Raw genomic sequence first — 15764 nt, 5'->3', positions numbered from 1 at the left:
CTCATCTTCAGCTGCAGAGAGCCCCCTTACCCTTGTCACTTATTTGTTATTTAAACACATAAGGCATGGCATATTATGGGATGGAGGCAAGTACTAACCCCACACCACTAGTTTGGATTTCAGTGAAGCGTATAATTGTCTCAATGCTGTTTCACCTACTTATGACACTAGGTGCAGTGTGTGTACCTACTTATTACACTAGGGGCAGTGTGTGTACCTACTTATTACACTAGGTGCACTAGGTGCAGTGTGTGTACCTACTTATTACACTAGGGGCAGTGTGTGTACCTACTTATTACACTAGGGGCAGTGTGTGTACCTACTTATTACACTAGGGGCAGTGTGTGTACCTACTTATTACACTAGGTGCAGTGTGTGTACCTACTTATGACACTAGGGGCAGTGTGTGTACCTACGTATTACACTAGGTGCAGTGTGTGTACCTACTTATGACACTAGGGGCAGTGTGTGTACCTACTTATTACACTAGGTGCAGTGTGTGTACCTACTTATGACACTAGGGGCAGTGTGTGTACCTACTTATTACACTAGGTGCACTAGGTGCAGTGTGTGTACCTACTTATTACACTAGGGGCAGTGTGTGTACCTACGTATTACACTAGGTGCAGTGTGTGTACCTACTTATTACACTAGGTGCAGTGTGTGTACCTACTTATTACACTAGGTGCAGTGTGTGTACCTACGTATTACACTAGGTGCAGTGTGTGTACCTACTTATTACACTAGGGGCAGTGTGTGTACCTACTTATTACACTAGGGGCAGTGTGTGTACCTACTTATTACACTAGGTGCAGTGTGTGTACCTACTTATTACACTAGGGGCAGTGTGTGTACCTACTTATTACACTAGGTGCAGTGTGTGTACCTACGTATTACACTAGGTGCAGTGTGTGTACCTACTTATTACACTAGGGGCAGTGTGTGTACCTACTTATTACACTAGGGGCAGTGTGTGTACCTACTTATTACACTAGGGGCAGTGTGTGTACCTACTTATTACACTAGGGGCAGTGTGTGTACCTACTTATTACACTAGGGGCAGTGTGTGTACCTACTTATTACACTAGGTGCAGTGTGTGTACCTACTTATTACACTAGGGGCAGTGTGTGTACCTACTTATTACACTAGGGGCAGTGTGTGTACCTACTTATTACACTAGGTGCAGTGTGTGTACCTACTTATTACACTAGGTGCAGTGTGTGTACCTACTTATTACACTAGGTGCAGTGTGTGTACCTACTTATTACACTAGGTGCAGTGTGTGTACCTACTTATTACACTAGGTGCAGTGTGTACCTACTTATTACACTAGGTGCAGTGTGTGTACCTACTTATTACACTAGGTGCAGTGTGTGTACCTACTTATTACACTAGGGGCAGTGTGTGTACCTACTTATTACACTAGGTGCAGTGTGTGTACCTACTTATTACACTAGGTGCAGTGTGTACATACTTATTACACTAGGTGCAGTGTGTGTACCTACTTATTACACTAGGTGCAGTGTGTGTACCTACTTATTACACTTACTTACTTAGATGAAAATTTAAGGGCAACCTTAGCTTAAGTGGTTTTATGCAACTGGGCACATATCTTTATTTGGGAGACATTGTTTTGGTTTGGGCAGATGTGGGAGCCTGAAGCCAAGCCACATTCCCAGATGTAGAGACACTTCAGACAGACACACAGAGACACTCTTGAGAGGAGGAGCGAGACACACACACACACACACACACACACACACACACACACACACACACACACACACACACACACACACACACACACACACACACACACAAACTGTCATCATTGTCGTCATGTGTGTGCAGGCTGGAGTGCTCACTCCAACGAACAAAGCCTGTTTGTGCACACCCCGCCCCCGTCCGGTTTGTGTACCCTGTTCCTCTCTCTCTCCTCAGGTTTCTTCTTCTTCAGCCATACAAATTACATGACAACATTAAGTCTCTCATCTAATGGAATTATGGGGCATTCCTTTATAACTGGGAAAGGGGAATTTGACGGGTCAAAGGTCATGAGCTCGAACGGTGACGTCACCAGTGCTCGTATTTTCTCTCCCAAACTCGTAGGAGCCTCGGCAGCCCCGACCTCAAAAATCCAAGATGGCTGCTCCGCGCAACAACAGCAGTTAAAATCGTAGTAAAGACTGTTTATTAGCACTTCCGTCTTGTTTGTGTCTCATCAAATCAGCGGTACACACAGCACTGCCTAACTTCTATCTGTGTGGACATGTTGCTGCAGTGTTTGTATGCACAAAATGCCGCAAAATGCTTTGTTATCAATATCAACTGTTAATTGCTAACAATGGCTAGCCTGGCTAGCGACTGGATCTGACCAAGAGCTGACTCGTTTAAACGGATGTGACGCAATTCAACAGTGAACTTCCCAGCTCCCAGTTTCTGCAAATGGAACACTAACAAAACGGATGTGACGTCATTCAACCGCTACATCCCAGTTTGTTTGCAATAAAGGAACAGGCCATTAACACATGGCCAATGGCAGATGCAGGCAATACATGTGAATACAATGCGTTTCCAAATGTACACATTCACTGGGTAAAATCCAACCCGATCTCCAAAAAAATTGTAAAATAGCAACGTTTGTGGACAAACGTTGGTATTTTACAATGTCGGCTAAGAAATTGTAAAATGGGAACGTATGCGTCTACAGCGGTGGGCGTGGTTTGGGCGTGTTTTACGGAGATTTTCTGTTTCTAACCCCTCCCCCTACTCTAATCCTAACCCTAAAATCTCAGAACGTTACTATTTTACAATTTTCGAGCCGAAATTGTAAAATAGCAACGTTGGTCCATATCGTTGGTATTATACAATTTTCTGTGAGACTGTGTTGGTAAAATCAGGGAGTTCCCCAAACTTCAGAGTAGCCAGCCAGATAGGAAAAGTAGCCGGCTAAGGTTTGTTGCGTTTGTTCGGGTGGTCATTTCCCCCCAATTAACCCATTGACACCTGATGCAGCATTTGTGTGTGTATCCCTTTAAGACAGCGAACCACGGTTCGCGGTTTAAGACCGTGGTTCGCGGTGCTCGTATAAGACCGCGGTTCGCGGTCTTAAAGGGATACTAGGGATGTCAACGGTTAACCGTTAATCGATTAACCGTCGCTAACGTCGTTGTTCGGTTATTGCTGTCGGTCTATCAGTTAATATTTAAAAAAAAAAAAAAAAAAAAAAATTTTTTTTTTTTTTTTTTTTTTTTTTTTTGGTCTATTTACTCAATGAGCTCATGCCCAAACAAGGCGTGTCTATTTAGATGCTGAAATGTTAATGCTTTTTGTGTTAGAAATTCTAACACAAAAAGAATTTGTGTTGAAATGTTGATGCTTTTTGTTAATGCTTGTTAATGCTTTTTGTGTTAGAAATTCTAACACAAAAAGCATTAACATTTCAGCATCTAAATAGACACGCCTTGTTTGGGCATGAGTTCATTGAGTAAATAGACAAAAAAAAAAAATTTTTTTTTTTTTTTTTTTTTTTTTTAATATTAAAAAATTATGAATTAACCGATAGGTTAATCGATTATTAGCGTCGGTTAATCGAAAGTGAAATTAACCGAAAATTGACATCCCTAAGGGATACACACACAAATGAGGGATATACACGCAAATGCTGCATCAGGTATCAATGGGTTAATAAACAATCCTTAAATATGTATCCATGAGAGCGTGACAATTACAGATATGATACAAAAGATAATACAAAGAAAAATCATATAAAGGCCCAATACTCAATTTAATTATAAATAATAGAGTACATATTGCAAAAAAAGCAATGTGATTCAAAAAAACGAAAAGGACAGCACTCCAAGTTCAAAGATTTATTGCCACACAATAATGGACGTTTCGGGTAGCAGCCCTTCTTCAGCTGTAATGGCAAGGTGGCGCTGGCTTCGTGTTGGAGGAGCCTGACCCCCGGGCTGCAGGGATTATGCCAGGACTCAGGAGAATAAATCACCATCCAAACCTCTGCTGGAAGCCCCCGTGGACCGCCGCCGATCCCCCCCCCCCCCACCCCGCCCTGCGCTCTCGCTCCCCCGTGACCCCGCCTCCGCGCGCTCGCACCCCCGTGACCCCGCCTCCGCGCGCTCGCACTCCCGTAACCCCGCCCCCCCGCACCCGCTGCTACAGTCTCATAATAAACACAGCTGACGCACTACCAGGAGAAGCATTAGGGGAGCAAAGTGCTTCTCCATCATTTACGGCTCTCAGCAAATTGCACACAATAGTTCCCCACAGGCTACCTGCGGAGACATAATGACATACGAATGATGCAATAATGTAGGTTGAATCTTAAACATTTGGGAATATCGACATTACATCATCTTCCAAATAATTGGAAGAACAAACTCCTGGAATGGACTGGACTGTAGCAGTCTGTATAGGAGCCCTTTTCATTCAAGCACAAATACTCCTGGTGTGGTGATCCACTCTAATATTAATTAACCCTCTTGAAATCATGACCCTAGTAAGTATATTTTGATTATTTACTGTAATTTATCATGTCGCTTAAGTCCTTTTAGTTGGACCCCAATAACTTTTGCATGGCTACAGTACACTTTAATCAGTTACTGTAATTTTCAGTATCAGTTGATTGTGGCTGCATGTGGCCTTCTGCACCCATTCTAGTAATAGCTCAGTCAGGCCACTGCTAACCTGTTGCTTCATGCAGTGAAAAGAGGAAGTGTTTCCTCTCCCCTATCCAAATCTAACACTTCTTGTTTAAAGTAATGCTTCCACAAGATCTTATTATCCCAGACTTTAAATGATCAAGCTGAGATAAAAGTAAATAACTAAAATGTATTTCCCTTAAATATAGCCTGCTTCCTATAGGCTCTGTTCCGTTATGACAAATCACAACAGATATAATTGATTACTGATTATTGATCATTGACACCTCACATAGCCTACCATCTTACCCATGGTCATAAGCCCATCTATGATTCCAGATACCCGCACGTGAATGTTACATCCTACACGTGAGTGTTCCTCTTTGGTTCTGCTGTATCCCATACGCCGGATGCGTGCACATTGCCACACACAGCATGGTTACCCCACAGGCCCTGTGTGCCCTGTGTGTGTGTGAAACTCATAATGTTTTAATTCTACTGTACTGTACTGTAACCTTAGTTTCATACGTATCCACCAGACACATTTAGAACACATCGATTACCACTTGTACTCTATTAAACACATAAACAAAACCTGATCATAAACCTTATAATTACTGAATTATAGTAATAATATAATAACCTAATAATAACATAATGCAATAACCTCTAACTTCTTCTTTCCTCTGTCATGCCATTCGGCTACTGCTCTCTGAGCAACACCAAGGCATGGTGTCCCAGATGACATCACTCCTCCGCTGAATGTGCACGTTGGCTTGTAGGATATATGACCCTAAGTCACTGTGGGGTTCGAGGGGATGTGGGCGCACCATACCCATTTCGACAGAGTGAATGGGGGGATGCTCCCACCAGAGGGCGCCTGCTGGGCCCAGCTGCAGGGCTGCCCGTGTTGGTATGTCAACACTTATTGGCGAGTCCTGATTTGTGGTGGGGATGCTCCAATGGATCCCCAGAGCACCACCCACTGGATAACTGCACTCCAGCCAATCGTCAAAGGCTATAACCCGCCATGTTGGACTGGTTCAGTGAACTACACTACAATGTTGTGTCTATCACCTGATGGCTTCTTGAGCAAGACCCATGTCTGAACACCTGGCTGCTCACTCATTGTGCGCTGGAAGTTGGAATATTTCTTCAATGACAATCACTGAAAAAATATTCCAACAGGTGTTCAGATAAGCTGTTGCGGTCTTGATACATTACATAGTCAGTTCAGATGTAGCCACACATGAGCACAATGCAGGCTATAGAAATGTCTTGGTAAATAGTAGCATGTAGAGGGGACTAGGAGAGTGCATACCCCCGCCAACACTAGCATGTAGAGGGGACTAGGAGAGTGCATACCCCTGCCAACACTAGCATGTAGAGGGGACTAGGAGAGTGCATACCCCTGCCAACACTAGCATGTAGAGGGGACTAGGAGAGCGCATACCCCCGCCAACACTAGCATGTAGAGGGGACTAGGAGAGTGCATACCCCCACCAACACTAGCATGTAGAGGGGACTAGGAGAGCGCATACCCCTGCCAACACTAGCATGTAGAGGGGACTAGGAGAGTGCATACCCCCGTCAACACTAGCATGTAGAGGGGACTAGGAGAGTGCATACCCCTGCCAACACTAGCATGTAGAGGGGACTAGGAGAGTGCATACCCCCGCCAACACTAGCATGTAGAGGGGACTAGGAGAGTGCATACCCCTGCCAACACTAGCATGTAGAGGGGACTAGGAGAGTGCATACCCCCGTCAACACTAGCATGTAGAGGGGACTAGGAGAGTGCATACCCCTGCCAACACTAGCATGTAGAGGGGACTAGGAGAGTGCATACCCCTGCCAACACTAGCATGTAGAGGGGACTAGGAGAGTGCATACCCCTGCCAACACCGTGTTTGTTCATTTTCTCCGTGTTATCAGTATACTGTATGTGTCATGAGTTTGGTTACTGGGCATCATAGCGTGACTGTTGCTATTGGACTATGCTGTACATATGGTGAGCAATGACAAACATGCATTGCCAAATAAATGGAGGGTCGGTGAGACATCCAATTATAACACAGTGAATGGACATTGATTTCTTGGACTTGAACACGCGTCTGAAACTACTCCCAATTCGCCCCTCAGTGGCTTTATTATTTTGGTTTAATTTAGCCTCTACACACATCAAAAGTTAATTTTTCAAGATTTCATTCATAACTGAATAGCTGACATCATATAGTACTATCAAATTACTAGTACTATCAAATTTCTACCCCATTTCAACCAATCATATCACGACATGGCAGCTGTCAATCAATCTTATTTCAGGAGAATTTTCTCCTCCAAATGAAGGAGAAAATGGCACCTAGTGTCTGTAACCTGGCAGAATTTCTAGCCCATAAACAAACTAATAACTTGGCCAATTGTATGTAACATACAAAATAAAACAAACGATAATGTCTAAGAATGCAAAGAAATGTAACTGGCTCATTAAAATCGCATTCCAGGATAACGTTAGTTAAGGCCGAATTCAGACCCCGGCCCCTCGGAGATTCCAGGCCGACAGGCTGCACTCTCCGCTCTGCTCCACACAAAGGCAGCTGGCTGCCTGCGACTCTAACTCGCGTAGCACCACAACACACTGAATCCCACTCGATTTGGGGGTGGAACATGCCAGGATTGGCCAAAGCCAAATCCAGTCCCCAGAATTGTCAGATCAAATCATCGACATGCTACTATGGCCCGCCTCTCAACCTGTCATGTCAGACAAGTTTTGTTTTTCAGTCTGAAACGTGACTCCGACCCACGCGCCACTTGGGCTCCGTTGGGTTAATTTAATCTTTAAACTCATTCCTGTAAGTTGAATTTCAAGTTAAAGGATGGCTTTACTGATAATCAACCCACTTTGTATCATTAATAACCTCGGTATTATAAGCACATGGTTGGTGTTTACCTTCCCTCTGTGTTTTCCTCATGGAGAGCTCCCATTTCCTCCTGTGATAAAACGCACCGTTGTGATGCATTTTACGTCACAATGTGTCAGGAAACTGCGGAAGTTCTGCTCGAGACGCAGAATCTGCTCCGAGGGCGGCTGTTATTGTTTATTTTAATTTTTTGAGTATGCAGAGAATCACATGGAAAGAGCCTTAATGACTTGCAGCTGGCGGGGGTGGAGTTAAACTCCACGAGGAAACAGAGAGAAGGTAAACACTGCCCATGTGCTTATAATGATACAAAGTGGGTTGATAATGGGTAAAGCCGTTCTTTAACTTGATTTCTTGATCCTGTAAACAAACCCAGAGGTTTTGTAATGAAGTCTCTATCTCTGTTAGTTTCATAGTTATGGCGAGAAAAAAGAACACAAAAGAAAAAGAAAAGATAATTGTCTAATGGCGCTAAATCCCAGAGTCGGATCACGCCTAAATCTGATCAATTGTTCCTTGGCCCGTGGCCCATCTGTCCACCCAATTTCACAGAAATGTCATATATCTTATGACATTTCTGTGAAATTGGGTGAAAGTGAAAGTGTCTGCGATTTCCAGCTGACAGACAGACAAACAAGCTAACCAACAGGGGTGAAAACATAACCTCTTGACAGAGGTCAAAACAAAAATCCCCTTGAGTGACAGTAAGAAATGGACACAACACTCAAATGAGACGCTGCTCCACAACAGCTAATGGGATAATGGAATAACAGAATAATAACTCAGTCAGATTCGGTCTGGCCAAGAAGAGCTTTGCAGCACAGCTAACATCTGTCTGGAAACAGTGATGACGTTGTGACAGACTTGATTAAATATTGGGCGGTCGAATGCATTGGGAGGCTGACAACTCATTTGCAAACTAGCAGCTTAAGGGAACTAGAAATTCCAGGGTGGGGACTCTGGGTACGATGCGCCATGGGCACACTTTTTTGGGGGCTGTGACTAAAGTCATGTCAACTCATGCCACGTCATCCACGTCATCAGTGGGTATGACATCACTTGACGATTGTGGGGCATGACATGACATCATCAGTGGTTATGACATCATCCTTAATGTCACTCAGTGTTTTCCAGTTGACCCTTCCTTTCTCCGCTGCTCTCATCTCTGTCTGCGATTGGCTGTTTAGTGTGTGTGTGTCTGTGGGCATGGGACCACATGAGAAGCAGAAGTGCACTTTCCTCCTAAGCCATGTACTGAGTTTCCACTGACTTGTGCTGTATGACTGTCAAGAATAGAGATGTGAAGAATAGAGATGTGAAGAATAGAGATCTGTGAAGAATAGAGATGTGTGAAGAATAGAGATGTGAAGAATAGAGATGTGAAGAATAGAGGTGTGTGAAGAATAGAGATGTGAAGAATAGAGATGTGTGAAGAATAGAGATGTGTGAAGAATAGAGGTGTGAAGAATAGAGATGTGAAGAATAGAGATGTGAAGAATAGAGATGTGTGAAGAATAGAGATGTGAAGAATAGAGATGTGAAGAATAGAGATGTGAAGAATAGAGATGTGTGAAGAATAGAGATGTGAAGAATAGAGATGTGAAGAATAGAGATGTGAAGAATAGAGATGTGAAGAATAGAGATGTGTGAAGAATAGAGATGTGAAGAATGGAGATGTGTGAAGAATAGAGATGTGAAGAATAGAGATGTGAAGAATAGAGATGTGAAGAATAGAGATGTGAAGAATAGAGATGTGAAGAATAGAGGTGTGTGAAGAATAGAGATGTGTGAAGAATAGAGATGTGAAGAATAGAGATGTGAAGAATAGAGATGTGAAGAATAGAGATGTGAAGAATAGAGATGTGAAGAATAGAGATGTGTGAAGAATAGAGATGTGTGTGTGTGTGTGTGTGTGTGTGTGTGTGTGTGTGTGTGTGTGTGTGTGTGTCCCCGCAGAACAAAGCGCCCAATGCTAAAGATGACAATAGAGGATGTCTCAGAGCCAGATCAAAGAGCTGCATTGTCAACTGCGCCAGCTATGGGACTTGTCACCAGCTATGGGACTCGTCACCAGCTATGCGACTCGTCACCAGCTATGGGACTCATCACCAGCTATGGGACTCGTCACCAGCTATGGGACTCGTCACCAGCTATGGGAATCCTCACCAGCTATGGGAATCCTCACCAGCTATGGGACTCCTCACCAGCTATGGGACTCGTCACCAGCTATGGGACTCGTCACTAGGGCTGTCACTTTTCATTCGAAATTCGAATGCAACTTCGAATGTGGGGGAGGGGTTCGTGTTCGATATGTAAATTGACTGTTCGATTTTTTTTTTTTTTTTTTTTTTATTAATAATTTTTTTTTTATGAACCAAAATTAACCAACTGCTGCTTGCTGGTAATGTTAATCCCATGTCAGAAAAAGTCTCCAGATTTGTCGCATTAGTCTCTTCTGAGAAAGATTGTCTCCAGGGTCTGAAAAGTTGTCTCGAGTTGGATGCAGCCAAGTTTGTGAGGCAGTGTTGTGACTGTGAGCGTCCAAGCTAACACGTCGGGCTGATGCCCGGTGGCCTGGACTGATTTTTTTTTTTTTTTTTTTTAACACATTAAGTGCCAGAGACGACCTAACTCGTCTTACATAATCCAGCGCTTAAGTGCCAAGGACGAGCTAACTCGTCTTACATAAAAAAAATTTTTTTTTGACGGTGGGACATCAATCAACCCCTTTTACATCTTCGAGATAACTATTTGGAGCAAGAGCATGTGTGTAATCTATTTTACCGACCACTAAGTGGCGACAGAGACCGAGAGAAGCCACAGCCACGGGACCCAAAAGCAGCCGCCTCCCGCGGAAATGGCTTGGCGATTTTACAGTCAGAAGCCCGGACACACACACAGAACGGACAGAGATCTCTTCCCCCCAGAGCCGCGGACTCGGAGCAACGCGCGAACACACACACACACACACACACACACACACACACACACACACACACACACACACACACACACCGCGGGAGCAAGCCATTCAAGGAAATGGCTTGGCGATTTTACAGTAATCCATTTCAGACTCGTCCCCGCACGCAGGCAAGCAGGCAGGCAGGCACGCAGACAGACAGGCAGGCAGCACAACGCGCTTCTGACACGCCCGCTGTTAGGAGGAAGGAGGAGAAGACACACGGAGGGAGGAGTTTGAATGAGAGGGGTGTTTCCTGTTGTTATGGAGGAAATTACTGTTCAAAACTATTGTTTAGAATGTCTGACGGTCTTACTGATGCCAAAAATGAATGGTTAAAGTGACTGTTTCACAAAAAGCCATTTATCTCTGAATAAATTTCCAGACGCTGAAACCATGCTGTACTCAACGGCTAATATCTACATAACTACTAACTCTGCAAACTAACTCTTTTAGACAGAGAAAGCACACATTCTATTAGTTATTTTTAGATGATTGGTGTTCATGAATTCTTAACAGAAAAGAATCCTCGGCTGTTCTAAAATGAGCCAGAATCGTCAAAAACACCCCTGGCACAACTTACCTACAGGAATGAAAACATGGCTGGCATTCAATGTGTTAATTAACCAAAAAACTTCGAATATATTCGAAATATATTTATTTTGGGAAAAAGTGACAGCCCTACTCGTCGTCACCAGCTATGGGACTCGTCACCAGCTATGGGACTCCTCACCCAGACTATTAACACACATTAGTTATCTAAATATGTGATTATTCGGGATTATGAAAGTGAATTTCTTCCAATAGTGTTGCCGTGGAACAGCTTGAAGGAATGACAGTGATTTCCTGGAAGTGCCCGACCCGGCTTTGAACACTTCACCATGAGGAAATAAAACAAGTGACTTGTTTGCTGTCGATCTGCAGATATGACAAATTCAAGGAGGCCTGTGGATGAAACCTCAAGTTTCAGTATGCCTAACTCAACCCACATGTGGTACTCACTACGTAGATGCATGCATGGCTCTTGTTGTAAACGGCAGCAACACTACAGCCCTTACATTCCACATGAACGATTGCAACACTCATATGGAATATATCTCCTTCCTTCACAGGGCCAACCGCTCCTGTTCTCAAACTGAAACCTTGATTTTGTAGCCCTGCCCCTGCTGGATGTACTCTGAGTTAACACATGAGTAGAGATTGTGATCTCCCAGCTGAAGCGGTCTGCCTGGTGGAACAGGTAGGCTGAGGTGATGGTGTGCCTGGTGGAACAGGTAGGCTGAGGTGATGGTGTGCCTGGTGGAACAGGTAGGCTGAGGTGATGGTGTGCCTGGAGGAACAGGTAGGCTGAGGTGATGGTCTGCCTGGTGGAACAGGTAGGCTGAGGTGATGGTGCTGAATGGTCTGCCTGGTGGAACAGGTAGGCTGAGGTGATGGTGCTGAAGCGGTCTGCCTGGTGGAACAGGTAGGCTGAAGTGATGGTGCAAAACTCTGTTATTTTTGGTGCATTACCACTGCAGAGATCAGTGCCAGTGTGGGACGAGGTGACAGTACAGATTTATATTTTTTTATCTGATTTTTTTTTTCAGTCTGGGGAGGGAGAGTTGTAGACTAGCACATGCTTACTCCACGCAGTCGCCAGTCGCTTCTTTTCACCTGACAGTGAGGAGTTTCACCGGCGGCAGGACATAGCGAGTGGGAGGACCACGCTATTCCCCACAGTTGGCTGTATGGACGCCTGACCAAGCCGGAGGTAACCCGGGGGCTCGGACCTGTATCACATATCCTCTTTAAGCATCAGCACATTAGGATGGACTAGAGTGCTGTCCATTTCACCACATCACCTTCTATCTCCTCTCATCCAGTATGATGATGAAGGAGCCACGTCCCCGGCTCTTGAATACAAGCCGAGAATATGACAAATTGTCACAACAGAGAGTGGTCAGTGTCACTGACTGGAGACGTCAAACCATTTCCTGACCCCAAGATTCAATCTCTTCCAATGGTTATTATGCAGGAAGTTAAATTCAATACCTTTTAAGACCTTTTTTTAAGACTTTTTCAATATATCTTAAGACCTCTACGCCACTTTCGTCACATCAGCGATATGGGTGTAAATCACAAGTTTCATCACGATACAATATTATATAGATTTGCACACCAATACGATATTTGCTGATATCACAAAGTCTGCCACGATATGATATCGATTCATCAGGGGTCTGCGATCGATATGAGACGATATCATTATGCCCATTTAACACAATCAGCACAATAGCTACAAAATGTAATACCTCTCAAATGGCGATTAAGACTTGTTAATACTTTTTATGGTCCTTCATTTCCCCTAAATTGATTCACTGTATCAATACTTTTCAAGACCCCGCAGATACCCTGTCCCTGAGTGAGCCAAAACACCATCTTTGCAAATGAAATCAGCACAACTGGAACAAATGAAAAAAAATCGCTTTTTCTGAGTGGGAGTGAAAAAAAGAGTGTGCTGAGTTAGGAGGTGTCAGTTTGACCACAGTGAGAAAGTGCAGCATGCCTCCTGCTCCTCTGCCCCAGTGCATTGTGGGCAGGGTGCATTCATGCACAGAGAGGAGAAGTGAGAATCTGACAGGAATGCGCTGTGGAATGTGGAATGAGGAAGTGCGGAGGCTCCAGCCAGCCAGTCAGTCAGTAAGATAACTATAACCTTCTGCTCTGATAAGCACAGCAATAAACAATCTGCTCGTTACTGTAGCTCATCTCTGAAAGCTATCTTTATCTGTAAGTAGCCTAGGTGTGTGTCACTTAATTCTCTCTTACTCTGTCTGTCTGTGTGTGTGTGTGTGTGTGTGTGTGTGTGTGTGTGTGTGTGTGTGTGTGTGTGTGTGTGTGTGTGTGTGTGTGTGTGTGTGTGTGTGTGTGTGTGTGTGTGCGTGTGCGTGCGTGCGTGCGTGCGTGCGTGCGTGCGTGCGTGTATACAGAGATGGGGAGAGAATACAGAGAGGGGGACAGAATTGTGAACAATTTCTGAATGTTTTTTAACTAACTGTATGTTGAAAACTGTACAGAAAGACATTCCATTTGATCAGCACAAAGTAAGAAGCCATGTGAAAAGCCACTTGAGAAAGCAACAGTACATTCAACTCGAGTCTCGAGACTTGTGTAAAGTTTAAAGTTGAGCTAATAAAGTCTCATGTGTAATAAAGCTTACCTCCAGGACCTGGACGTAGCTTGAGGGGAACCACCCCCGGGCTCCCTCCCTCTCGCCCTCCCACCAGCCTCCGGGCAGAGCCTGGACTATCTTGATGATGTCCCCCGCCTCGAAGCGCAGCCCCTGCTGGTGCTGCTCCCCGCTGAACCCGTACAGACTCTTGCAGTAAGATCCAGACATCGTCAGAAAGAAAACTGGGCTTTTCAGCTAGCTGAAGTAAACGGGACCTTCTGCTAAGTTAGAGTTTGTGTGTCTCGCTTAGCTGGCCGATGTATCTGACATGGCTAAGTCCGAGTCAAAGTTGTGTGAAGTGGGCGAAAGTTTACAGGTTATCCCTCTCTCGGTTGTCAAGGCGTCGCTCTCTCCGCTCAGCTCCTCCAGACTGCCTGCCTGCCAGCCAGCATGCCCTGAATGGCTCAGCATCAAGTTACACAGAGGACGATAGAGGAAGACCGGAAATGAAGCAACTTTCCCCTCAAAATAAAAGCGAGCGAAGTTTGTACCTTGTGCATCCAATACTACTATTGCTGCTGGCTGCAATTTGTTCATTAATTACTGTTATAGTATTTCTGATTGGCTTGACACCAGGAACAGGAACTTTAAACATCCTTCCAAGTTGTCTAGTGTATTTGTGTTTGAGTCTGTTTGGCAGTTTAAATGTTACACTGATGTGACAAATTCAATCACAAGTATAGCAACAATTAGGCTACCATTGCTAATCCATTTAATTGATACTATATAATTTCTTCAGCTGCTGCACAAAGTACATCTTCTACTGTGCCTTATTGGTGAGAGCTCTGATGTTCAGCTCCCATTTTAGGTCATGGATGATGATGGTCCCCAGGAAGCGGAAGGACACCACAGTGTTGACTGGGGAGTCACCCAGGGTGATGGGGGAAGGTGGGGCTGGGTTCATCCTGTAATCTACAATAATCTCCACTGTCCTTTGAGCATTTAACACCAGGTTGTTTTGATTGCACCAAGTCACCAGGTGGTCGACCTCCTGCCTATTCAGACTCGTCTCCATCTGTGATGAGCCCTATGAGGGTGGTGTCATCCACGAACTTCAGGAGTTTGACAGACTGGTGACTGGAGCTGCAGCAGGTGTTGTCCGAAAAAGTATGGAGAGAGGACACCGCCCTGGGCGGTGCCGGTGCTGATAGACCGAAAGTCAGTTTTATGTTTGCCCAGCCTCACATGCTGCTTCCTGTCAGTCAGTTTTGATTGCTTTCTTATTACTGAATTTAAATGTGGAGTTGACAAGACCTTTAATTTCTTTGGTATGAGCCACTGTGGACTGACATGATTATTTCCCAAAAGACACAATCTTGATAGCTCCTCTGCTGCTCTATAGCTCCACTGCTGTTGTAAACACATCTGAACAGTCAAGAGTTGCTGTTTGAGATCATACCAGAAGGTGACGCTATCAGCCTTTACAGAGTCACATAGACTCCCGTGCTGAACCTCAAAGTGGGGGTTAAACAAAAGTCAAATGCATCACATACTTCATACTCTAGATATGAAACAGTATAACCTTAAAATAGAACTGTGGTTTTCAGTCATTCTGCAGGGAAAAACACGTAAATGATGTAATAATTATACATCACAGTAAAGTGAGTTTGTATGCTGCAACCTCAGCTACTTGTGATTATACTGATGACCTTGCCAACATTGACATAAACAGTGACATAGGACATCAGTGTTTTATTGCTGTCACACAACATTTTGTAACATAATGGACTTCTTTGATTTTCATTGTTTTACTTGAACTACTGCAGTGCCCGTTCGCCCTGCTGCTGCACGGAGCAATGTTCATTTTTTATTTGACACTGCACGTCTTTGGGTCCCCACCAATATACCCGCCAAGGGTGAACTTCTGTGAAGTAGATCAAACTAACGGTTCTCGAGATATGCGAAGGACACACTCCTTGACAGATTCCTTGTTTTATAGTATGATGATTGATTAGGCGATGGATGGTACCCTAGGTAGGTTTCATATCCGTAGGGCCCAATCAAAGGG

At 44.3% G+C, this 15764-nt stretch overlaps 1 protein-coding gene across 1 annotated transcript in view; it reads right to left on the bottom strand.

The window, feature by feature from the left end:
- Positions 1–13924, bottom strand: part of LOC310775710 (WD repeat-containing protein 18-like) — a gene marked incomplete at its 5' end in the record, with an annotated part of 60491 nt that extends 46567 nt beyond the window's left edge. Inside the window, one exon of the mRNA XM_083635854.1 lies at positions 13745–13924. Coding sequence (XP_083491980.1) covers positions 13745–13924 — 180 coding nt within the window. The remainder of the gene's footprint in view (positions 1–13744) is intronic.
- Positions 13925–15764: the final 1840 nt, after the last annotated feature.

Source organism: Poromitra crassiceps (genome assembly GCF_964638095.1).
Source record: "Poromitra crassiceps genome assembly, chromosome: 4".
NCBI lineage: Eukaryota > Metazoa > Chordata > Actinopteri > Beryciformes > Melamphaidae > Poromitra > Poromitra crassiceps.
The sequence above is the reverse complement of the archived record's forward strand: the minus strand, read 5'-3'. Positions and strand labels throughout refer to the sequence as shown.